Here is a 24,784-nt window from a genome sequence, read left to right as displayed (position 1 = left end):
GCAGGATAGAAGATTTCTGTGGTCATCAACAATATAGGCCGACATGGTATGATAAAGGATATCGGTATTGAAGGCCGACACATCTTGGATCCGGCATCGACAACTTGTTTAAATGCTTATTCATTTATATGTTATAAGGCCGACATGTATTATGTAATTATATATATCCTTGTAAGCCGACATAAGGCATAAATTTGTATAGGGTATATATAGGATATGCATAGATAGGAAAATTAATGGATGTATAAAGTTACGGATGTAATGTAATGTGAAATATATCAAAGAGACTATGTATGTGAGGATTTCATTGTAAGGGTTATTCCAGTACTGAGGTTTTAACCAGAACAGACAAAGCTTAAACCGGAATTGTATTCTGGCATAGGAGATGCTATACTAAGCAGTTCACTATTCTCCGGATTGTAGTCTGGATTATTATGTAGTCATTGAGACTCCTTTTGTGATGAGCGGTGTGCTCTAGGTTGTAAGCCTTCTTGCAAGTGCAAGCCCAACATATATTGTAATATATCTTCATATGGCCAATGAATTGATATTGTGGGTCAAAAATCCCATCGTGGTTTTTCCTCATTGAGGTTTTCCACGTATAAATTTGCGTGTTATGGTTCTCATTTATATGTTTGGCTTATTGGTTGCATTACTTCTTTCAATTATGTTTATATCGGTATATCGGTTGGTGTATGTATGTTTTGTTAAAGCTAAAATCTTTTATTCCGATATAACACTGATTCACCTTCCCCACCCACCCCCCCTCCCTCTCAGTGTTATTGGTTTCCAACACCTTCATTATAGACCCAATTGCCGTACAATTTTTAGCATTGTCCATTATGACTTCAACAACATTTCCATGCCCCACCATGTCAATAGAGTCAATGAGGGTATTGACAATGAAACTCACATCTTTTACTTGCCCCTCAAAATCCACTACCTTCAAAAACATCACACCTTAAGGGGACATTGTTATAACATTGATCAATGATGTATTTTGCACTTTCCATCCATCAAAAATGATGGACACACCTGTTTCCGACCATATATATTTGATCACTTTCAATGATGTCTCTACTGAAGGATTCCCCTTCGCCACTAAAGTGGTTCACACCTTTTCATACCTGGAACTAACATAATTAGGTGTATTGCAAAGGCTATTCACTATCTCCGGCCAACAAGGTGATCTAACAATGTTGAAAGGAAGCCCATTGTCATAAAAGCAACGAGCAATGCTCTGATCTACAATCTCTCCGACTTCATTTTTGAAGGCCCTATCTAATGGGGCTCTTTTACATGTAACCAAAACATTCTTTGGTTCAGAAGGTAGTGGCATTGGCACGAAAGGATGTGGGCCAGCCAGTTGTGTTAAGCCACTAGGACGCCTCTTTGAGCTTTTCTTGGCAAGAGGATGATCAGTCTTTGATTTGTTGTTTTTCATATTGGCTTCCTCTTGTTCTCTAATATAACCCACGATTAGATCTTGTGGCATCCCTTTTCCATTTGGCCTTTGACAAGATTTGATTTTGTATCCAGGGATGGCACATAAGTGACCTTTCACTCGATCTTATGAGCTTGTATACTTTGTTGTAATGGTTAATGGTTACACCGCTAAAGAAAACTTCCATCACCAAAAAATTGCTTAATCATTGTTGTATAATGCAAAAGTGACGAAGTTGCATCAATTTTAAAAGGGCTCTTTATTTCGGCCTCAAACAATTGAACTTCTTCTTCTTCCAGCCATTATATATGAATAATGAACCTGAAATGAAAAACATTATTGAATTTTTTTGAAAAAAAAATCAACATTATAACCCCTTATTATCCATAAAAAAAGCTTAAAACGATATTCAAAACTTCTTAATTACAAAATTTAAAAAAAAAATTAAAAAATTATTGAAAACTTTCTCCAACGATTCCTAATCCTTTGGAGTGTGTCTCACTCATCTATAGCCTTCACCTTTGAAGAAAAAAGCAGCAACCTTCAAAACAAGCTTAAAGGGAAAAAAAAAATGGTGAAAATTCTAAGTTTGAAAGCCATTCTAGCTTAGTCGAATAATTGCAAAAATAAACACCCAAAATTGTCGATAAACATACCACTTTGTCATCAGTGACCTTGAGAACGACCTTTCCATCGCAATGCCTGTATTTCATCACATATTTTGTCTGCATAGTAAGAAAAACAAATGTGACTCAATTCAAATATCATGGAAAGAAGATAAATATCTGCATTGAAGCAATACGTGGGCAAAGGACATAAATGGTACACACAACCCTGCCGTACGTGGAGGATGAAGCGCAAGTGTTATCGCTGAATGACACTTCCAGAAACAAACAACCGTTGCCATTTTCAACAGAGAAATTGAATGAAATTTTCAGGCATGATTTACAGTGGGCAATGCCCACAATATATAGCCTATTGGCTAAACAAGTATTTTAACATCCACGATTATGTGAACAAGGTAGCATAAACAATTTAATATTAGAATTGAATTGTAAGACCCTAAAACATGCAAATGACCATAATTTTAAATGGTACATGAAAAACCATCCTCCTTCACGTTCATTTTCTGGAAGAATAAATTACAAATCACAACTACTGATCAACAAAGAACAAATTCACAAGGAATATGTTTAAACTTATTCTCAAAGAGTCAATGATAAAAAAAAATCCCAAACATAAAAGAAATGACACTAGAACATCATATAGAAACTTCGCAAGGTACAAGAAATACAATTAATCAGTCATCCCTCTATCTATGACTCATAACAAAAATAAAATTTGCCTTTAAAACTGATTTTTTTTAGTGTTTGTTTTAAGTTCATATTATGGAAGGTGTGCTTCCTAAATGAAATTCGACAAAAGAAATAAAAACCAATGCAACATCAAATTAATAGTTTATAATTATTAACACAATCAAAGCTAACTCCATCTTTAAGCAAGAGATGCATTGCATCACGTTTTACTTATATAAATATATATGGTAATTACCCTCACATCATTACCCTCACATCGCTTATTGGTAGCTACTATTTATGATATAGTAAATGACTTTCTTTACTCATTTAGCTCTCTTTTTTGGTGATGTGTAAAGCAAATGTTTTTTTACAAGGAACTTGAGCATAGAATTTTTGTCCATTTTATTTACAATCAATTTGGTCTACTTTAATTTTTCTGCAAGTGTGTTTGAATAGGTTCAAAATTGCATTCAATGGTCATGTCAAAATTTAAAAACACATAATCGAAATTATTTGTAGCATCTTGCACCTTTTATTATCATTCACAACCATAGATTTCAATAAACAATTCGTTCATTTCATATATGAAACATCTTCATCATAAAAATAATTATTAAAATAAATAAAATATAATTAATAAAAAAATATTGTATAATTTAGTGTCATTATGAATAAATTTTAAATATTGTATCTATTTATTTTTATAATATTATACAAATAATAGATACATAAAAATTGAACAAAGTATTAAAAAACAATCAAAACATTAAATATGATCAATTTTGTTAAATAGACAAATACATAAAATAGATGTTTTTACATTACAATGTGATATGAATCACATCACAAATGTCATTCAAGGAGATAACATAATGTTAAAGTCAACAATATACTTAATTTAGCTGACAAAATTTATAAAACTATAAATAATAATTGAATTTTTCAGTGACTATTTTGAACACGAAGCAATAGAGAAAGATAAATGACATTTTTAAATATTATTAAATAAAAAAAGTAATTAAAAACTAGAATTGTTGCTCAAAATTTTTAATTCTATACAATAATTGATTGAACTAATTTAAAAATTGGATTGAATGGATGCATTAATATCCTGCCCTAGGCAAGAACTAATAATCACCAGCCAGAACATATACATGAAAAGTAAAACTAAAGCTGATTACAACCTTTAAAAAAAGCAATAACCAGAGACGGACTATAATATTGCTAACCCAAGATGACATTAAAAACGACGCGAATATGTTTAATTTCAAATTCAATAAAACCGATGCAGATGAAATTTATTCCAAAAACAGATGTAATAAAGGCATAGAATACCCTATCAAAAAATTTACCATCCTCGAACATGGATAGCACATCTTATCAGAGATACTCCCAAAAACCTCCTCACAACCCTATCCCTTAGCTTTCTGAGTGCTAAACTAGGTACCCTTTCTCTAGATAAACCTTGACTCAAAGGTTCTCAAACGATAATTGAAATACTTAAAATTACAACAGATTTCATTTGCGAGAACCAACGAATGCCATGTGTGAAATCAAATCCACAACCCGGTTGCTGCAAGCATCAAGTCAGACTCGTGAGTTTATGTCATTAACAAATAGAAAAGAAACCTCCTACTCAATATCTACAGTAAGAGTTTTAGAACATCATCTACTGTATTCTTGGTTGAGAAAACATATTAAATATGCTTCCATTTAATTCAAATTCAAAGCATGAATTAAATTGATTACCTGTATCCCCATTCGTTGTCATACCACGAGACCAACTTCACAAATTGAGGGCTCAATGCTATACTGGCCTTAGAATCAAAGATACTTGACCTAAAGGTTGACACGGAAAATGCAAAAAGATTGATTTTAATCTAAAATACTAATTTAACAAACAGCTTTTACGCAAGTTCACAATTCCTCACCTGTCATCCCCAACAAAATCATTTGAGACCACGTCATCTTCAGTATATCCAAGGATGCCCTTCAGAGATCCTTCCGATGCACTCCTGCCAAAAATTACAAAATTTAAGGACTTCACAGCCACCAAGAAAAAAATAATCAAAAAATAGTGACATGACATCCAGAAAGAAATATATATCAGAATAACAAAGATGTAGCTTGCAAAGTATTAAACATACTTCAGTGCTGCTTTTATATCATCATAAGATGCTGGTTTCTCTAGCCTACAGGTAAGATCCACAACAGAAACGTTAGGTGTTGGGACACGGAAAGCCATTCCAGTTAGCTTCCCATTCAATGCTGGAAGAACCTTTCCAACTGCCTGCAGAATACAAAATTGTCAACAAAAAGAAGGCAAATATCAGTATCATTTTACTAAATCCTAGAGGCTGTTACTCAAATGAATGGAAATAGAGAAAAACACTGCTGAGCATATTCAGAAAAAGGGCCGTATAATTTTGCCTGTGCAGGAAAATCAAATACCAAAAAAATCAAATGAAGGGAATTGATTACATAGCAAAACCACACAAATAATTACTGTTTCATAATCGAGTTCAGTGAGCATGTTTCTATTGATAATCATCAATGTCCATACACATTGTAGACACCTAGAGGTTGCACAATGAATTAAGTGAATTTTTTTCATTTAATTATTCTTAATTCTTCCAATTAATTAAATTAAGATTTAATTAATATCCCTATTCTTCTAATCACCTATTAATTAATATACCCTTCTTCTATCTAAGCCATTTAATTAAATCCCCCTTCTAACCCATTTTATTAAATTTATATTTAATTAAAATCCCCCTTCTAGCGCATTTAATTAAATCCCCCCCACTTGCAAAATCCTACAAATGCAAATTGCAACCACAATTGAAATAAATTAATTTTATTTTAATTAAATTCAATTTTTCCCACCCACTTGCCAAATCCTACATCTCCCACTTGCCTCCTAGACCCCCTTCCTAAATTCTTCTAGAACCTATCTAATCCTAATCAATTAGCCTAACCCATCTACTAAATATTGTCACATCCCTAAGCAAAGGGAAGTCACTTCTCAAACCCTCAAAGTCTTTGAAAACCATTAAAGATTTTACGTCTTCAACAAGTTAGCCTTGAAAGTCTTCCAAACCATTAATAGTTAACTCAACCCTCTTGCGTGGTTAGAAACTTTTTGCCTAACTCAACCCTCATCTAACCATAGGGTCTCATCAAGCATTCATTGCTTTGACCATGGTTATTCCTTTAGCCCTTGAACAAGAGTTTATCCTTTGGGTAAAAGTTTTATCCAATGGGTAATCTTAACCTAACCTTAACCCTTAACCTCCTAAGGTAACCATGAGGTCTTCTCAAGCATTTAATGCTTCTTACATCTCCTCTCAAGCAGTCTTATGTTGACAATTGTCACCATTTCATTGGTGAAAATTATAAACATGGACTGATAACTTTCAATCCTAACCCTTGATAAGATCATCCAATCCTGACCATCCATTGCCTTGTTCATTGGTGACAATTGTCAACATGGATTGATAACTTTAAATCCTGACCCTTGATAAGATCATCCAATCCTGACCATCCATTGCCCTGTTTTTCCTATAAATAGAGCCCATTCCTTCTTCAAAAAAATCAAGTCTTTGTGCATCAAACTTATAGTCTCATAACATTAAGCATATTATCTCTCTTTGATAGAATAGCATTTTAGATCATTTTGATAGCATTATAATCTTAGATATATCATGTTAATCTCATATCATGTTAGCTTCATCTTAGTATCATTTTCATACCAGTTTAAGCTTCATATCAATATCTTGCATCCTATCATCATCTAGTTTCATATCTAAATCATCACTAGGATCTTGGTTGCATTCCATTTAGATCTTAGAATCATTTCAATCTCGTTATTTAGGTTGTCATCTTAAAGAATCAAGTGCTCTTCCAAGCTGAGAGTCACCTTGAATCTTGAAGATCCTTGGAGATAGAGGAACATGGAACGATTTTAAAGAGTTTAGATTCATTTAACTTGTTTTGATTGATCTAACCTCTAATGCAATGTTTCATGTGTGTGTTTGAATGGTTTTCTCCTCCTACAGGTTGACACCACATTTCCAGCATACATTTCTGGCGCCCACCATGGGGCACTTTCCCAAAAATAACATCGTTTTTCATGCAGGTAGAAGACAACAATCACATCAAAATACCGGAATAGCGCATCCAGAACTTCTTGTAGCGCATCTGTGCTAAACTTTAGCTCATAGGAACCATCTTTCAGCGCACCTAATCTTCCTTTTAGCACATACCCTTTTCTGCTTGTCAAACGCATAGGAGCATTGTTTTAGCGCATCAAAGTAACAACTTAGCGCATCCATTCCTTTCTATAGCGCACTCAGACCGAACTTTAGCGCATAGATTTGACAGAGGCAAAAATTTGTAGCAGAGTCAAAAATTAGACTTGTGGGAGGCAGAATATATATGGAATATAACATTTAAGTTTAAGTGACATTTCCTCTTCTCTTTTCTCTTTCTTATACTTTAAGTTATATTCCATATATATTGTCGGGATGTTTGAGAGGGGTTTCAGACCTCTAGGAGTTATAATGCAAAATCTAGTTTTTGGAAGATCCTCCAAATTTCAGACTTAGTCAAATTTCAGGGCATTTCAAGATTAGGATTGTAAAATTTGTAATCAAGATCAGAATTTAGGCTTGTGAAGCCCACCATGATGATTTGATTTTTTCTGCTAACTGACTGTGTGCAGGTTCTAACATTTTTATGCAGGAACAAAAGGAATTAGTTAAGTTTTCTTTGCTTTCTTTCAAAGTTAGTAAAAAAAACTCACCTTTTTTTTCTTTTTTTTTGCAAAAGTTAAAATAAACCTCATCATTTCATTTGGATGCATAAAATGAACTTCATGCCTTCCTTTTGGTGTTTTAAACTAAAACTTCATATTTTTCTTATTGCATGGTAAAAAAAACAACTAAACAAACCTTTCATTCCTGCAAGTTAGGGAAAACATTTCGTTTGGAGCTCTAAAAAGAACAAGCAAATTTACTTTCAGCAAGGTTAAAATGAACTTCACCTTCCTTTGGTGCCTAAAAGGATCAATCTCAATTCATTGCAAAAGTAAAAGAATCTCATCTTTATTTTGTGCAAGGCAAAGAGGGAAAGTTTTCCCCTATCGACTTTAATTTTGTTGACTAAACATCACGATTTACTTTGTTGACCAGGCTTATTTTACAAAAGTTTTGGAAATACACACTTTGCTATGAAAGGTTAAAAAGAACATCATGTTTGTTGGAGCAACATCTCCAAATAGAAGTTAGCAAATTATTGTCTTGAAAGCTAAAAAAAAAAAAAATTGTTTGTTTTGTCTCGAAAGTGGAAGGTATATGCTTTTCCCTTAATTGGGTGACCAAAAAGTCAAACCACTCTTATGCTTTCTGTACTTCAAGCATTTTAAATCCTTTAGCAGGTCTGCCCTCCCGAGGAGCTAAAAACTCTTAAAGCCATTACAGCCGGTGTGAAGGGAACGACCTAAGTGAGCAACGACTTTATCGCCAAGTGTTCCAACCCACTATAATCAAAAGTGGAGCTTGACGAAAGTCCTTTCAACGGTTTTGCTCAGCGATTAGCCTTCCCCCAGTATCTTTACAATACGTAAAGTCTTTGTTCTAAAGGTTGGGAAGCCTCCCAAGGGAGTTTATCACTGAAGACCGAACAGGAACCCTGATTACGAACCTTAGCATAGAAACTTTGAGCTGAGTCAGTTGCCAAACATTGGCAATATCATAGTGCAAGGGTGGGGAAGAATCCGCCCCCAAGATTATTCACCATATATCTCCCAAGATAACTATTCAATTGTGAAGCAATTCACTTTGAGTTAATTTTCGGCAAAAGGCAAAAAAACGGGCGCCCCCTAGGGGGTGACAAGGCTGTTTGAGCTGACGGAGTATTGAGACTAGTAGGCTATGATATTGTCAATGACCTTTGAATAAAGAGTCTATCTGGTGTGTCTTTTATTGTAAATCAAACCAGTGATAACATCGGGGATTTGAACACATCCTCAAAAGAACATACACTCAATGTTTGGCATTAAGATGACCATTGTCTTCATGTGTGCTATGTATTCTTGTCACAAATGTTAAAATATATTGCAAAGTATCCAACAATCAAACTCAAAAGTCAGTTCAAACTAGGAAAAATTATAAAGGAGAAGATTTATGAATCCAAAAAGGCATCTTTTGAGATGGTTATCAACATTTCAACTATCTTTAAGAAAGACTTTCATCCAACAAGATTAGGGGAATATCAAACCAAGTGATCAAGAGTTTATCTATTCGACTTAGTAACCTTGAGTATCCAAAACAAAATCATCCATCAAAATCACAAGTGTTAAAATTCAAAAACAGCAAAAACAAAGCAATCATGGCAGTTTAGCGCATAGGAGCAACTTCCTAGCACATCTGGAACATTTTCTAGCGCATATGAGCCGAATCTTAGCGCTTTCATCAGTCAAAATAGCACATAACAAGTATCATACTGGTGAAATTTTAGGTAGCGCTTGTCAGCATCAGTCTAGTGCATTTAGACATCAGTGTAGTGCATTCGAGACATATCATAGCGCTTTCAGTCCAAACAAAAGCGCATAATCGGGACATATTAGCGCATAACCCATCCAGAGCAGACATTTTCAAACAATCTGAGTCAGCGCATAGGAGAGGCAACTTAGCGCATAGAGAGCCTTCTGTAGCGCATTTGGAACATTCGTTAGCACATCTAGTCTTTGTTTTAGCACGTGGTAAAAACCAAGAAAAATAGAGAGCAAATCAGGTCTTTAAGGAAATTTTCATCAACAGTCATAATCTGAATCCAATTATCAAAGAAAACAATTCCAAATCAAGGAATCATCCTGAAAACAAATTTGTCGATCTTAAACTAGCTAGAGGTAAGACTTCATCCAACCAAAATCAGGTAGTACCATCACATTGATCAAAAGGTCCGCCATCTAAATGGATTCTATCAAACAAACAAAATACCGAGTTTAAACCTTAAGTTGTCAAATCAAGTTTCTATATCGAGAGACTTTATCCATATCATTTGACACACTTTGTCGTGGGAGCAAATTTAAACCTCTACTTGATAAAGTAAGCTTGAGCTTTTCAAACGAATTATCTCAACCAAACATTGAAGGAAACCATTGATCATTCGTGTATGACCACTCCTCATATTTTGAGAAGAACAAGTCTTCATCACAAAACTAAGTTAAAGAAGAGACAACCTAGTCCTAGAGCCCTTATCAAAAGGAGTAAATTTTTCTACGTCAACCTATCAAAAACATCAACTTTGATCATTCATATGACCATTCATTATCAAACCAAGAAAAAGGAAAATCAGTCAAAGGAAATGACTCCTAGCGTAAATCAAGATCAAGATATCATGGCTCTCCAATCTGATCCCATTTCGATCGAGATCCTGTCTGTCAAGAATCTTATGATGACCCCCTAATCTTTTGGTATACCATCCACGATGATCCCCTTTCATCTCAAGAGCAGAGTCCCATTCAACATCCACCTCCTAAGCAAGAGCATGATATCCCTTCCATCTCCTCCACTAATCTAATTCCAAATCAAGAGGAAAGCACAAACTCAAATGATCCTACTCCAAATCAAGATCAAGATCAAGGAATCTCTTCATCCTCCAAATTTGTCTTAGGTCCTTTCATTCCAAAGTCAATCTCTTCATCCTCCAAATCTATCTTAGGTCCTTTCATTCCAAAATCAAACTCTTCTTCCCTTCCATCCATCTTGGGTCCTTACCTCCCTCCATCTACCATTCCATCACCTCAAAAGATCCATAAGAAAGATCAACTAAGGAACACATGTTTGAACTTCTTTCAACCATCTATCTAAACATCTTTCCAAAACTATTCTTCCATCATTTCTTCTATCTATTTTGGGTCTTTATGTCCCAAAATTCGATTTTCCTCTATCTCTTCATCACTTCTCAAGTTGCATACCAGCACTCATCCTGAATACATTTCCATCTATCCTCATACAAATATTCAAACATTCTATCTATTATCTAACACCTCTTTTCCATTCTTCCATCCCTTTCATTCAATCCTTTGCATAAATCTTTCATCTATGAAATAGGCATTTGTGTCATTTTGTCACATACTTGCCCATGCTCGAATCTTCCTCGATATCTATTCATGAAAAGCTTCAAAATCCGAGGTTGTTCCTCTTTAACATTTTCTTTTGGTTGGGATACACACTCAATCCAGAAAAGAACCACTTATTGTCTCTTGGCACTGACATCTTTTGATTACTATATCTCATACACTTAATCGATTGCTCTAAAATCATTGTGATCTCTTAAATTGAAGACATGGCTAGTGAAAAATCTAAAATCTTGCTTCAGCGCCACTGTAATTATCAGACCCATGTAAGTTTCATCACTTACAAGCCATTGCAAGAAAAATAAAGAGAAAAAAGAAATATAAAAAGTATGAGCAAGAAAATGAATATCAAGAAAAGCAAAATGCAATGAAATGCAATATCAAAATGCTTGGCTATGGGAACATGCGAATAACTCCATCGGGGCTATGGATGCCTGGCTGGCAATGGAGCAATATTTGTGAGATTACAACGATAACCTCGTAGGGGCTATGGACGCTCGCTGGCAGCGAGGCTCTATCCAGGATGTTTTTGAAGTCAGGGTAACTCATGTAGCTAGCCATGCTGGATTCTGAAGATTACAATGACTATATGAGCCAGAATGAACCCACTTGCACACACATGGGTAATCAAAGACTAAGTACCTTGATCCAGTTTGGGATTCTTCTTCCCTTTTGAGTCTACTTCCCAATTGCTAGAAATGTTCGGTTGAATTTTCTGGAGGTTCTAAGTGTGGGTTGGGTCTCTATCTTTGAAAAGTTCAAGAACACTTATTCAAGTGGTGCTAAATACTGTGACAATCTTACATATTGCCTTTTCTTGCAAATGGAAACCTATATGCTTGGGGGCAAAGTTTATCCACTCTATTCTTCCTACCATATCTCCCATTATCCTTCATCCAATCTCCATTAACCTATCTAACTTCATCATTATCTACGATCTTGCTTCACCTCATCCATATCCTCTAATCCATACCATCTCTCCTATCTATTCATTACTTCCATCATCCAGTTGTTTCTACAATCTTGCTTCAACTCATCCATATCCATCTATCCTATCTATTCATTTCTTCCATCATCTAGTATCTTGCTTCACCTTATCCATATCCTCTTATCCATACCATCTCTCCTATATATTCATTACTTCCATCATCCAGTTCTTTCTACAATCTTGCTTCACCTTATCCATATCCTCTTATCCATACCAACTATCATATCTATTCATTGCTTCTATCATCCAATGCTATCTACGATCTTGCTTCGCTTTATCCATACCATCTATCCTATCTATTCATTGCTTCTATCCTCCAGTGCTATCTATGATCTTGCTTCACTTTATCAATATCCTCTAATCCATATCCCTTATCCTATCTATTCATTGCTTCTATCCTCCAGTGCTATCTATGATCTTGCTACACCTCATCCATGTCCTCTAATCCATATACCTTATCCTATCTATTCATTTGCTTCCATCATCTATCACTATCTATGATCTTGTTTCTCCTCATCCATATCCTATCTCTATCCATGTCCCCTTTTCCGTCCTTGATCTTGATCAAAACTATGGACAAAAAAAATCGATTTCCACCTCAACGGTTCAGTCATCCATTCCTTGTCTTGCTATACATTGGGGCAACCAAATACATCTTTATTCTAATCAAAAAAATCAAAATATCAAAATATCCAAAAACTCAAAAAAAATTGAAATATCCAAAAACTCAAAAAAATCAAAATATCCAAAAAAACTCCAAAAATCGAAATATCCAAAAACTAAAAATCAAAAAATCGATGAAATCAAATCAAAAATCAAAAATCAAAAGCATGAACGCATGGACCATCCATCAAATCAATTCAACAACAAAAAAAACTCTCAAAGTCTGCAATCAAATTGATCACATGTCTTGTTAATTAGTTTATTACTCGAAATCAACATCAACATCAACATGTCTTATACAGGGATAGGTGCACTCGAAACCCGACAGATCGGTCTTATACGGGGTACTCACTCTTTGAAACCAGACATTCCTATCAAACATTGAGTCTTGATAATCAATCCATCTATCAACATCAACATCAACATGTCTTATACAAGGATGGGTAGACTCGAAACCAGACATATCGGTCTTACACAGGGTACTCACTCTTTGAAACCAGACATTCTTATCAATCATCAAACAAATCAAAACAATGACATAGATCAGTATGACTGCTGGATTTTATTCTAGTTAACCTTATCTTTATCAATTGATGGCAGTACATGTTTCACAAATCATATTGTACATATCATATCCACCCATTTGAGACATCACCAGAAATTCACAAATGCTTATCAATCCTGGACATACTTAGCTTAGTCACTATCCTTGGTTTATCTAAATCAATTATCCAAATCATATCCCGCCTGGCTTGGTGATCAGTGTACATATCCATATCGAGGTAGTATCAGCAGCAAGGGGCAAAATCCTGACCTCGCTGGGGGCATTTCGCCTTCAGGGTTTTCAACATCAGACCAAAAATGTAGCAAGACAACAAGGATCAAAATAACCAACAAATGACAAATGACAATGAAAGAAGGCTAGACATCACAGACTTTAGCCGATTTCAACTAAACAAAGATCTATTTGCAAGATGTTTCATTTGACAAAGAATACAATCCAAATAGCATGCATGCTTACTTATGGTTGTTAATTTTTGCTTATCATATCTCCTGAGCACCTCCAGGATGTCTCAACGACTAGAGAAGCAAGGAAGGAATGTGATGTTTTATCTGTCTGCTATCTGTGAGTGAAGTCTTTTATCATGCAAATTTGTCCTACAAAGCAATCAGGTAGCATATCGCTGAGGACATTTCGGATTTGTATGGGACAAAGGTTAACTCTTGTCTGTTTAGACGCAAGCACACTCAGGTCATCTTGGTTCAATCATACCTCGATGCTTGTGTCGTCTTGCAATATCAAAATCCATGTAAGTTATACTCAAGTCGTTATGGTTCAATTATACCGTGACGTTTGTAGCAACTTTCAACAAATCAAGGCTCAATGATGAAAACAAAGGAAGCACTAGCATTTTGATCACAATAGATGGCAACATTGAGAACGAGAATGCATATTAAGCTTTAAATTAGCTGCACATCATTATCATCTTAATCTTGCATTAGGTTGCACATAATTTTTCTTCCATTTAGTTGCACATCATTATCATTACCATACATCTCATTTTCAAGATACATCTCACATCTCATAAATCAAAGCAATGCATCATCACATTTTTGTTCATCTCATCATGAATCATACATTCGCGTCATAATCGAAATCAAGAGCATTTATCTAAGCATGAAATCATCCTCATAGAATCTCATATCGAAACATAATTCATATCATTCATCATTCATCATTGCATCCATCACATGCATATCTATCGTATCATCATGGAATCTTTCTTCACTTTCATATCTTCATCATTCTTCCAAACTATCTTCTATCATGTCTTATACAGGATGTATCTTTCCTGAAACCAGATGTTTTGATCAACTCTTATACAAGATATATCGTTCCTGAAACCAAATGCTCAATCATCCATGTCTTATACAGGCGGTATCATTCTTGAAACCAAACACTCAATCATCCTTGTCTTCTACAGGTGGTATCATTCCTGAAACCAAACGCTCAATCATCCATGTCTTATACAGGAGGTGTCATACTTGAAACCAGACTTGATCTTAATCTGATCAATCTTAATCTCAATCCAATCAATCTAATCAATCTTATCAAACTCATGCATGTCATCACTATCCACTCTTCTATCTTTCAAATAGCATTCTTCTTCTTTCGAGAGATCATTCATGCCTTTTGTGCACGAACGATCTCCCGATGGGGCATTATCATATCAAATCTTGACATCAATTTCATATCAGTTTCATATCAAATCAATTCTTCATATATGGGGCATCATCAATACCGTTCATCAAATCTGGGGCATTATATTGACTTTTCATATCAAATCAATTTTTCATATCCACAACATCATATCGATCAAATTTTCAAACATCATATCCGGCAAGATTTTCTTTGAATCAACATGTGGTCACACGTTAACTGAAAGAGGGGCAAAATGTAGACACCTAAAAGTTGCACAATGAATTAAATGAATTTTTATTCATTTAATTATTCTTAATTCTTCCAATTAATTAAATTAAGATTTAATTAATATCCCTATTCTTCTAATCACCTATTAATTAAATTAAGATTTAATTAATATACCCTTCTTCTATCTAAGCCATTTAATTAAATTCCCCTTCTAACCCATTTTATTAAATTTACATTTAATTAAAATCCCCCTTCTAGCCCATTTAATTAAATCCCCCCACTTGCAAAATCCTACAAATGCAAATTGCAACCACAATTGAAATAAATTAATTTTATTTTAATTAAATTCTATTTTCCCCACCCACTTGCAAAATCCTACATCTCCCACTTGCCTCCTAAACCCCCTTCCTAAATTCTTCTAGAACCTATCTAATCCTAATCAATTAGCCTAACCCATCTACTAAATATTGTCACATCCCTAAGCAAAGGGAAGTCACTTCTCAAACCCTCAAAGTCTTTGAAAACCATTAAAGGCTTTATGTCTTCAATAAGTTAACCTTGAAAGTCTTCCAAACCATTAATGGTTAACTCAACCCTCTTGCCTGGTTAGAGACTTTTTGCCTAACTCAACCCTCATCTAACCATAGGGTCTCATCAAGCATTCATTGCTTTGACCATGGTTATTCCTTTAACCCTTGCACAAGAGTTTATCCTTTGGGTAAAAGCTTTATCCAATGGGTAATCTTAACCTAACCTTAACCCTTACCTCCTGAGGTAACCATGAGGTCTTCTCAAGCATTTAATGCTTCTTACATCTCCTCTCAAGCAATCTTATGTTGACAACTGTCACCATTTCATTGGTGAGAATTGTAAACATGGATTGATAACTTTCAATCCTGACCCTTGATAAGATCATCCAATCCTGACCATCCATTGCCCTGTTTTTCTTATAAATAGAGCCCATTCCTTCTTCAAAAAAATCAAGTCTTTGTGCATCAAACTTATAGTCTCATAACATTAAGCATATTATCTCTCTTTGATAGAATAGCATTTTAGATCATTTTGATAGCATTATAATCTTAGATATATCATGTTAATCTCATATCATGCTAGTTTCATCTTAGTATCATTTTCATGCTAGTTTAAGCTTCATATCAATATCTTGCATCCTATCATCATCTAGTTTCATATCTAAATCATCACTAGGGTCTTGGTTGCATTCCATTTAGATCTTAGAATCATTTCAATCTCGTTCTTTAGGTTGTCATTTTAAAGAATCAAGTGCTCTTCCAAGCTGAGAGCCACCTTGAATCTTGAAGATCCTTGGAGATAGAGGAACATGGAACGATTTTAAAGAGTTTAGATTCATTTAACTTGTTTTGATTGATCTAACCTATAATGCAATGTTTCATGAGTGTGTTTGAATGGTTTTCTCCTCCTACAAGTTGACACCACGTTTCCAGCATACACACATAATTCAAATTTCATCTTGGAAAACAAATAGGATAAACTAAATACCTTTGCAGCACCAGTTGAGCTTGGAATAATATTTTGTCCAGCACCACGACCTCCACGCCAATCCTTCATTGAGGGGCCATCCACTGTCTTCTGTGTAGCTGTGCTCATAAACATCATATTCTAGTTAGATATGATGTTTTAATCTATAGTAAATGTGCTCACTGCTTCAGTACAAAATTTACCTTAGCACATGCACAAATGTCAAAAATTAATACAAAGAATTAAACCAACAATATGGCTTTCTCTAATATTTGAGGTGATAAAGAGAACAATATAAACCTGTTGTTGCATGAACAGTTGTCATAAGACCCTCAACAATACCAAACTTTTCATGCACAACCTGTAAATCAGCACGTGTGCAATAATCTTAGTTCATTATAAAACAAACAAGATAGATTCTGAGACCATATGGGCATATTGCAGTTAACAGACCTTATATCTAGACAAAATTAATTGGCAAACATTGGTTTTGCAGAAATTGAAACACATTTGCCAACTGTTTTCAGTAGAAAGTGAGATTATTTAATGAATACCCTAAAAATGAGGTTGGTTTGTCTACCTTTGCAAGGGGAGCAAGACAATTTGTTGTGCAGCTTGCATTAGAAACAATAGCCATCTCAGACTTGTAGGTCTCTTCATTTACTCCAACCACAAACATAGGGGCATCTGCTGATGGAGCTGAGATCACAACCTTTTTAGCACCACCCTGTCACAAAAGAAAACATTAAACATTACAATCACTTGCCAAACAACCCAAGATAAGTGCCCAAGTTGCTCCTAAATCAGTTAAGGTTTTTCAAAGGAGAAGAACATTGTTCAAAACATCAAATATATTTTCCACCTATCAAATGAGTTCTCATAAACCCCAAAAATCTCTCTACCTTGAGATGTGCAGATGCCTTTTCAGTTGTGGTAAATACACCAGACGACTCTACAACATAATCAGCTCCAAAATCACCCCATGGAATCTCTGCAGGGTCCCTACACCAACAATTAGGACCATAATTTAGCATCACCTTTTGGGGGTTGTGAATGCTAACATCATTTGCCATTTTGCATTGTACTATACTAATCTCAGAGTGCAAACCTCTTGGAAGTAATTGTAATTTTGTGGCCGTCAATTTCAAGTGTCTTATCATCCACAACATTAATGCTCCCCTTGTATATACCATGTGTTGAATCGTACTTGAACATGTAAGCCTGCATCAATGCACAGAAATGTCAACAAGCATTTGATACTTAATAATAGTCAAAGTAGAGCAATGAAGAGATTCAACATGTGAGCAGTGGATGCAAAGAAAGGTCCAAAAACTGCTGAAGCATGCAAAAATAGACCTTTGAAAGATATCACATGTATGAGAACACTTAGAAAAAAAACATGGAAAACAATAAAAACAATTTTCGAACATTGAGTTCATGTATGAAAACACTGGCATGCAATCTATACACAAACAGGCCATCCTTGAGTAGAGATTTTACCATCTAATCAAAACAAACAAAAAATAAAGAAGAAATTCTGAAATCACCAAGCAGTAGCATTTAGACTTGATGGTGAATTTCTCAACTTGTCTTTTAAAATTCTTTTCTCCTCTCAGAATAATACCCTTCTAAACAGTGCACGCAATCTAAACACAAACAGGCCATCCTTAAGTTGAGACTTTACCATCTAATTCAATATAAAAATCAGTAATGAAAAAATCACCAAGCTGTAGCATTTGGACTTGATGTTGAAATTCTCAAATCGTCTTTCAAGTTTCTTGCTTCCTCACACAATAATACCTTCTAAACAGTGGAAAAAAATTGCTGCTTGCAGTATATTAATAAAGAAAGAAGTGATTTTTCATTTTAGTACAATAGACATAGAAAAGTAAGCTCGCCAAAAGAGAATTTTCTACATAGTTAAGTATCTTCATACCATATATTTGACATCAATGAAAGGGTCGTTAACTGCAACTACTTCAATATCACCCCTTCCCAATGCAACACGCAAAACCAATCGTCCAATGCGACCGAACCCTGCAAAAGTTTGATAGTAAGAATATAAGTTGATTGAAACACAATATTTTTCTGGCTTGTTAACTAGTATAAAGGATTCGTGGACAATTAGAAATCCTGCAGAAGGAGCAGATCTTTCAACCATTAACTAGTATAAGAAAGCAGATAGTACCATTGATTGCAATCTTAGTCTTCTCCTTTCCAGAGTATTCTGCAAATTTGATAGTGATAAAAGATTTAGTGTGTATTCAATCAAAGATTCAAAATGTACAAACGCTAATTGTTCTAGTTATCTTTTCAAAATGATCCCGTGTCATATGAGTTGCAGGATGCATACTATAATAGTGGGCTTGAAATTACTTACGCTGAACCCTGGGAGGCATTTCTGTGGCAGTAGCTCTAATTGGTTGCAATGGTCTAGCACTCTGGCATCTGCTCAGGTAATAAAATAAAAAATACAAAAATGTTCACACAGTTGATATCAAAAGACTTGATAATACATTAATAATTAATCTAAAGCCCTACAGATATACACTGGCCGTGCAGCTACAAACAGAATTTTGTCTATCAATTGCATTGTATAAAAAGGAAGGTAAACACATTCTACCTAGTTAAGGATGACTGAGTTCACTTTTTTAACTTGTACTAGCATTATTGATAATTTTGGATATAGCTAACATTAAACATGACAAAACATGCCTGGTATAGCAACAAGCAAATGATGTAGAAGACCTCAAAAAAGTAGAGCTTAATTAAAGATTAAGTAAATATGACATCATCTTCACTAATAAACAAATTCCTCCCAGTTTGAGAATACAAAGTAAAACATCATACATCAAAACTTGGGTTTTACACAAAGCTGACAAACCATTCTCTTAATCATAAAACTACAAAGTACAGCCAAATATGATTATTGATCAATATTTTCCAAGAAAAAGCAGTAAGCAAATGATGCCAATGATTTTAAACAACATACAATCTAATCAAAGGGTAAGAACATATCAAACCATCTTTACAATTACAAATCACCCTTCCAGTCTAATAATATGCCTTTTATTGTATACCAACCAAGTCTCCAGCATACCTACAAGTAATCTAGAAAGTAATAACCAATAAACAGGTATATAAAACATAAAATACTAATAGAAAGGGTTCACAGACTCTAGAAAAATACATTGATAGCAAAAAACACAATAAGGAAAAAGGTTGACATTGAATACTTTTAACGATTCATTAGCCATGATCACTCACTGATCAGAACTTACAAATCCCAAGAAAAATCCGATGAACCAGCCTAAGTTAAAACCCTAAATGTTGAGCTATCTTAAACACCAAGAAGCTCAACCATAATTGGGTGTAGTTGACTTAATCTCACATTAGTGAGAACTGTCAGACAAATTACATGCTCCAAAATCTTTGCCAATGGGTAAAGAGGCTAGAGTGTGAAATGCACAAAGCAATGGATTACATTCACCATCCCACTCCCCTACCAACAAATGCTTAGTGGTTATGTGTGCTAAGTGGCTCCTCCTGCCTTTTAATTTTTGCAAACACACATAAAGGGAAATGCCACATATTTGACCATAAGAACAAGTCAAATCCCACGAACACTAAAATACATGATTGAGTTGCACTTAAATTAATACAACATCGATGAGAATTTTAAAGCATAGGTGACTTATTAGTTATTAGTCATTAAATGCTCCAAAAGCTAAAGGATGAACAGCCCAAAGCAAGTTCCTCCCCTACTAACAAACGCTTAGAGAAACTTGTGTGCAGTGGGTTTCCCTTTGCTTGTAGCTGTTAATAAAATAAAGAAAATTTGCCATTAGAGTAAATGACTATTCATGAGATCATCTTAAACCTATACGTTTTAGGTACAATTCATCCCAGAATCAAAAACAGGTTTGATTCGTCTATGGATTTGGTTAGGGCACAAAAAAATTCACTCAGATCTGTTTGGAATCATACCCATGCATACCTGAATGATTCCAGCTACATCGAGGTATTATCAGCATCTGGATTCCTCCCACAGAAAATTTATGTTGAATCATTTGTCTCTCGCAATGTGCATTAAGGGCAAGACTGACACCCTTCTAAATGAAGGACATGAGATGACAGCTCCTCCTGCTCCTCCTGCACGGGAGCATACTACTCCTAATGCAGAGACGTGTTGTCACCTGTATGTGTTTTCTCATGGTAGTGTTGCTGAAAATGTTTAGCTTTTATTTATGTTCTGTATGGCTCAGCTGGTCTTCACCTTGACTACACCTTTATGTGATGAGTGCAACTGGAAGCAGATAAGGGTAGATCTATCGACAAATTCTAGTTATTTTGCTTTTGAAAAACATTTGGGCCTTTTAAGGTCTCTTTTATGTTCGTGGGAATGATAAAAGAAAAAAGGCAGGGGGCTGTAGTTTGGGCTGTAATCATGTTAAAAGTAGCAACATGTGAAAGCTTAGTTAGTCAGGAAAAGGCAAAGAGTTACCTTTAAGATGTAACTAATACAGTGTTTCATTGCAGCCATTTAAGAATTTATAGCATTTGCTTCTTGTTTTTATTCAAGACTTGACTCTGTCTTTCAGTGTTCTTTCAATATTAGAACAAGTATAGAGTCATTAGTCCTAGATTTATTGCTTATTACTGATTATTATTTTACTATTGAACGATAAATATCTATTAGAACATTTGAGTTTGACAAATTGGTATCGAATTAGTATACAACATTTCAAAATTTAAATAATTCAAATTGATATCTATCACCTCCTCCGTATTCCAGATGATCATCATGAAGGCACTCTTTTCTTCGTTGTTTCCTTAGGATGTATAGTCTAAAGTTCTAAATAGTTCCTCTAGCCTGAATGGAAGCATATCAAATGCTTGCACTTTTGTAGTTTAATTTAAGTAGATGAGTAGAAACAGATCTCTCCTGCAGTTACAGATATGCTTGATTATGATCCCTTTGCCAAAATTTAGTGTACATACTCCATCTCTATCAACCAGAAAAAAGATAAAGATACAAGAATATTTTGCCACAGTGATTATAATCTGTCTGTGAGAGTTGGTTAACCTAAAAATACAACATACATACCACGGATATTATAGATTAAAATCAATAACCAATGTAGATCCTACATGCCCCTAAGATTGCGGTAGGTCGAGACTCGAGATCTAAGTCAATATGGAATGAGTTCAAAAGGTGGACAATTCAAAGGGTATTATAAGTTGAACAGTACGAGCTGAAGCTTCCCCAGAGTTTGTGAGAAAGATCCAAACTAGGTAAAATACCAAAACATAAATTGCTTTAAATCGGATAAAATTACAGCATCCTACTCGCTGGGTGAGAGATACATGGACCCAACAGAAATTGAGTTTGGTGAAATATTGCGTCCAACTTTAGGTGAGAAATACCAATAGATTATAATCTTTTTCGTGAAGATATAAACAAAGGGTTTCAAATTTAAAGGAGAAGAGTAAAATCAAAGGATTTCTAAAACCTCTCGTACATAAATAAAATGCATTGCCATATTAAACAAGCATCACTAGCATTTTTTAGAATTCAAATTCTTCATCCAAAACACAAGGACCGTGAAACTGAAAAAGAAATATGACAGTTTCAAGGAAATAAACAATGGATTTATCTTCTATTTCAAACTGAGGCAATTTCACTACGCTATTATTTGGAATGAAGCCCGCCAAAGATAAGATCCGGGCACTAAAATCGTAATCAGCCCTTATCCGTACAGGAAACAGAACAACCTACTATTATTTTATAAGCCAACATTTTTTCCCATATAAAATACCGTAACAAATATCATCTGAGCTTGACATCAGCACATAATTCCGTACCGTATTACACGATCCAAATGACTACTCACTACTTAAACAAAGCCTAAATTGTGTAAAGCTAAAAAATCGCAGATACGAAAACATCCTAGCTAAAATTCCACATAAAATGTATTGTCAAAAATAGACAAAATATAAACCCAAAACCCCAAACAAGTATTACAAGCAGGGTGGCAAGTGTAAGAATCTCGCAAACGCCACTATGATCGTTAAAAGTACGTCAAGGAAACTTTTTAACAACAGTAGAACAAATAATAAGAAAAACATATACATCATAAAACCCTAAAAAAGAGAGTTTTGCTCAACTGTAATCGTGAACTCTGCCCAAACTGCACTGCAGATCCAAAGAAATCGCTTCCACTGGACATTTTAACGCTTCCATTTTTGCAGACTCCCTGCATAAATTACCCACTGAAATCAATCCACAACTTCAACAACCGAAAATGTAACAAACATTTTCAGATCAGGGTTTTGTTTTTCATTGAAGTTTAACAGACCTTTGAAAAACATTTAGATTCCACTGGACGACGAATTTCAGCAAGCGATCCCGATCGCATCATAGATGTTGCCGCCATGGCGATCTGACGAGAAAAAAAGAACGTCGAGAGACGGGACAGATTCACAAATCCTACCGTCTAATAACAGCAATACACAACTGCCTGCATTTGATCAAAGCACTACGCACGGATTTAAAACACTTGCACTACCTAGCTGTTTCACGCATCTTCCCTTCCAAACCCCACGCTGACAACAACCATCGATAGCCGACAATATGCAAAGCAAACACGTAGATCTAGGAATATTGCCACGTAGGCTTGAAAAGACTAGATCGCAGCCAAAAAGCGGCCGAATGTCCTCATACTGTTCCTACGAATCTGGACACGTAGGACTACTGCTCTCAGGTGCTGCGGTGTCCGTTCCCAAGCTATTGGAGCGGAAGAGCGAGAATTTCCACGCATAATAGGAAGTCCTCTATTTCTAAAATTTCCCGACAGAGGATTCTTTTGTTGTCGGAATATTCTTCAGGGTTAGGTTCGGCGTGAGTAGTGAGTGAAGACTTAAAGAAGTGGGGTTAGGTGACCGCAGGTTAGTTGCCGCTGCCTCCATTAAACCTGCATGCAGGGCCTCCTCCCTATCTCCGTCAAGTTGCCGCCTGATAATTAAAAATTATTTTTTTCCTGCACGAGAAAATTAATATTTAACCTGGTGTGGACCTTCGGATGACTATACGCCAAATATGGTAACGTCTATTTCCTTTGTCAATGCCGTTCATTTATTTCTTTCTGCCTGATTTGGTGTGGAAATTGACAGTTTGTGGCTTGTATTTCATCATTTTGGCCGTTTGTAGATCTAAAAGATATCATTTACTTGTAAAAGATTTAGGTTTTGTCTTCAATTAACTTGGAGTTATTCATGTACAGTTTTGCATTATGTGTATGTTGTATTTACACCTTTTTAATGTAAGAAATGGATTCTTTATCTCATAATTTACAAATTAATAAAAAAAAAAACTTAACAAATAAATTGTTGAAAAAATGAATTCTATGCAAACTAATTATTTTTAAATTTTTTGTGTTGTTTTTAAATATTCACACCTAAAATTGTCCCAGTCTAATTAAATAAATATTTTTATTTAAATAATTATTTTTATCCTAAGTCTTCTATTAATTAAATAGATTTTTATTTATTTAATTAATTCATTTATCCTCTTCTAACCTTTCTCTATTTAAATAAATATTTTTATTTATTTAAATTATTATTTTTTTAAATTAAATAAATATTTTATTTATTTAATTGCTCTCACTTCCTCTATTTATTAAATAGATCTTCATTTATTTAATTAATTCATTAGCTTTTTCTACTTGTCATTTATCTTTTCATTTATCCTAACTACCTTCTCATTATTTTATTATTTTCCCTACCTACCCTTTAATCCTAGTAGACCATTTATGTTTTCACCTCTTAATCTTATCCCTTCATTTTCTAAAGTGTTCTATATATAAGAGGATTATTTCATCCTTTCACAACCCTAAACAACTAACACTTTATGCAATCAAACTTTCTAGCAATTAGGCGACTTCACAACCACAATCCATTCTTTGTTGAGCTCTTGTGCACATACAAAATCTGAGAGCAAATATATCAAACAAGATCAATGGAGATGGGAGAAAATGGAAATCAAACCCTACTTGGCATGTGAATGGTATTATTATCTTATTTGTTGATTTGCATGTTCTTAGGTTTCTTCATTGGTGTATAGTGAATGATTCATTGTAGAAATAGTGTTTGTTTGTGGTTGGATCTTTTATGGTTTTGCAATGGTTTATCGTCATCATTTTCACTGTATACAAATATATTTTTAAAAATATATAAAATATTAGCTTATTTTATGTTTTAAATATTTGTCAATAACTTGTTTACAAATATTTTTTTTTTTAAATATAAAAAATAATTTATT

General features: G+C 34.6%; 1 protein-coding gene and 2 long non-coding RNA genes across 3 annotated transcripts; all 3 read right to left on the bottom strand.

The window, feature by feature from the left end:
• Positions 1 to 1,149: 1,149 nt before the first annotated feature.
• Positions 1,150 to 3,415, bottom strand: LOC131057763 (uncharacterized). Its single transcript, XR_009109039.2, has 2 exons — positions 2,101 to 3,415; positions 1,150 to 1,765 (listed from the first exon to the last, which is right to left on the bottom strand). It is a non-coding gene; the product is annotated as an uncharacterized LOC131057763 (long non-coding RNA).
• A 562-nt stretch (positions 3,416 to 3,977) lies between these two features.
• LOC131057777 (uncharacterized) lies at positions 3,978 to 23,397 on the bottom strand. The gene is made up of 14 exons (XM_057991946.2): positions 22,824 to 23,397; positions 22,633 to 22,721; positions 18,845 to 18,912; positions 18,653 to 18,691; positions 18,401 to 18,501; positions 17,573 to 17,685; positions 17,367 to 17,466; positions 17,045 to 17,191; positions 16,765 to 16,825; positions 16,486 to 16,583; positions 4,890 to 5,032; positions 4,674 to 4,757; positions 4,492 to 4,581; positions 3,978 to 4,315 (listed from the first exon to the last, which is right to left on the bottom strand). Exons 1-14 carry the CDS (start codon positions 22,899 to 22,901, stop codon positions 4,261 to 4,263), a joined length of 1,266 nt encoding a protein of 421 aa, XP_057847929.2. The 5' UTR covers positions 22,902 to 23,397; the 3' UTR covers positions 3,978 to 4,260.
• Positions 21,142 to 22,618, bottom strand: LOC131057778 (uncharacterized). Its single transcript, XR_009109042.2, has 2 exons — positions 21,572 to 22,618; positions 21,142 to 21,409 (listed from the first exon to the last, which is right to left on the bottom strand). It is a non-coding gene; the product is annotated as an uncharacterized LOC131057778 (long non-coding RNA).
• Positions 23,398 to 24,784: the final 1,387 nt, after the last annotated feature.

The sequence above is a fragment of the Cryptomeria japonica genome, chromosome 7 (genome assembly GCF_030272615.1).
Source record: "Cryptomeria japonica chromosome 7, Sugi_1.0, whole genome shotgun sequence".
Classification (NCBI taxonomy): Eukaryota; Viridiplantae; Streptophyta; class Pinopsida; order Cupressales; family Cupressaceae; genus Cryptomeria; species Cryptomeria japonica.
This window is presented reverse-complemented; position numbering and strand designations above follow the sequence as displayed.

Excerpts from the sequence above, each read along its gene's own strand:
- LOC131057777 (XM_057991946.2), bottom strand. The coding sequence starts at position 22,901 with ATGGCGGCAACATCTATGATGCGATCGGGATCGCTTGCTGAAATTCGT. Across the intron at positions 18,502-18,652 it reads GACTAAGATTGCAATCAATG|GGTTCGGTCGCATTGGACGA; the intron begins GTACTATCTGCT and ends AAACTTTTGCAG. Across the intron at positions 17,467-17,572 it reads ATTACAATTACTTCCAAGAG|GGACCCTGCAGAGATTCCAT; the intron begins GTTTGCACTCTG and ends TTGTTGGTGTAG.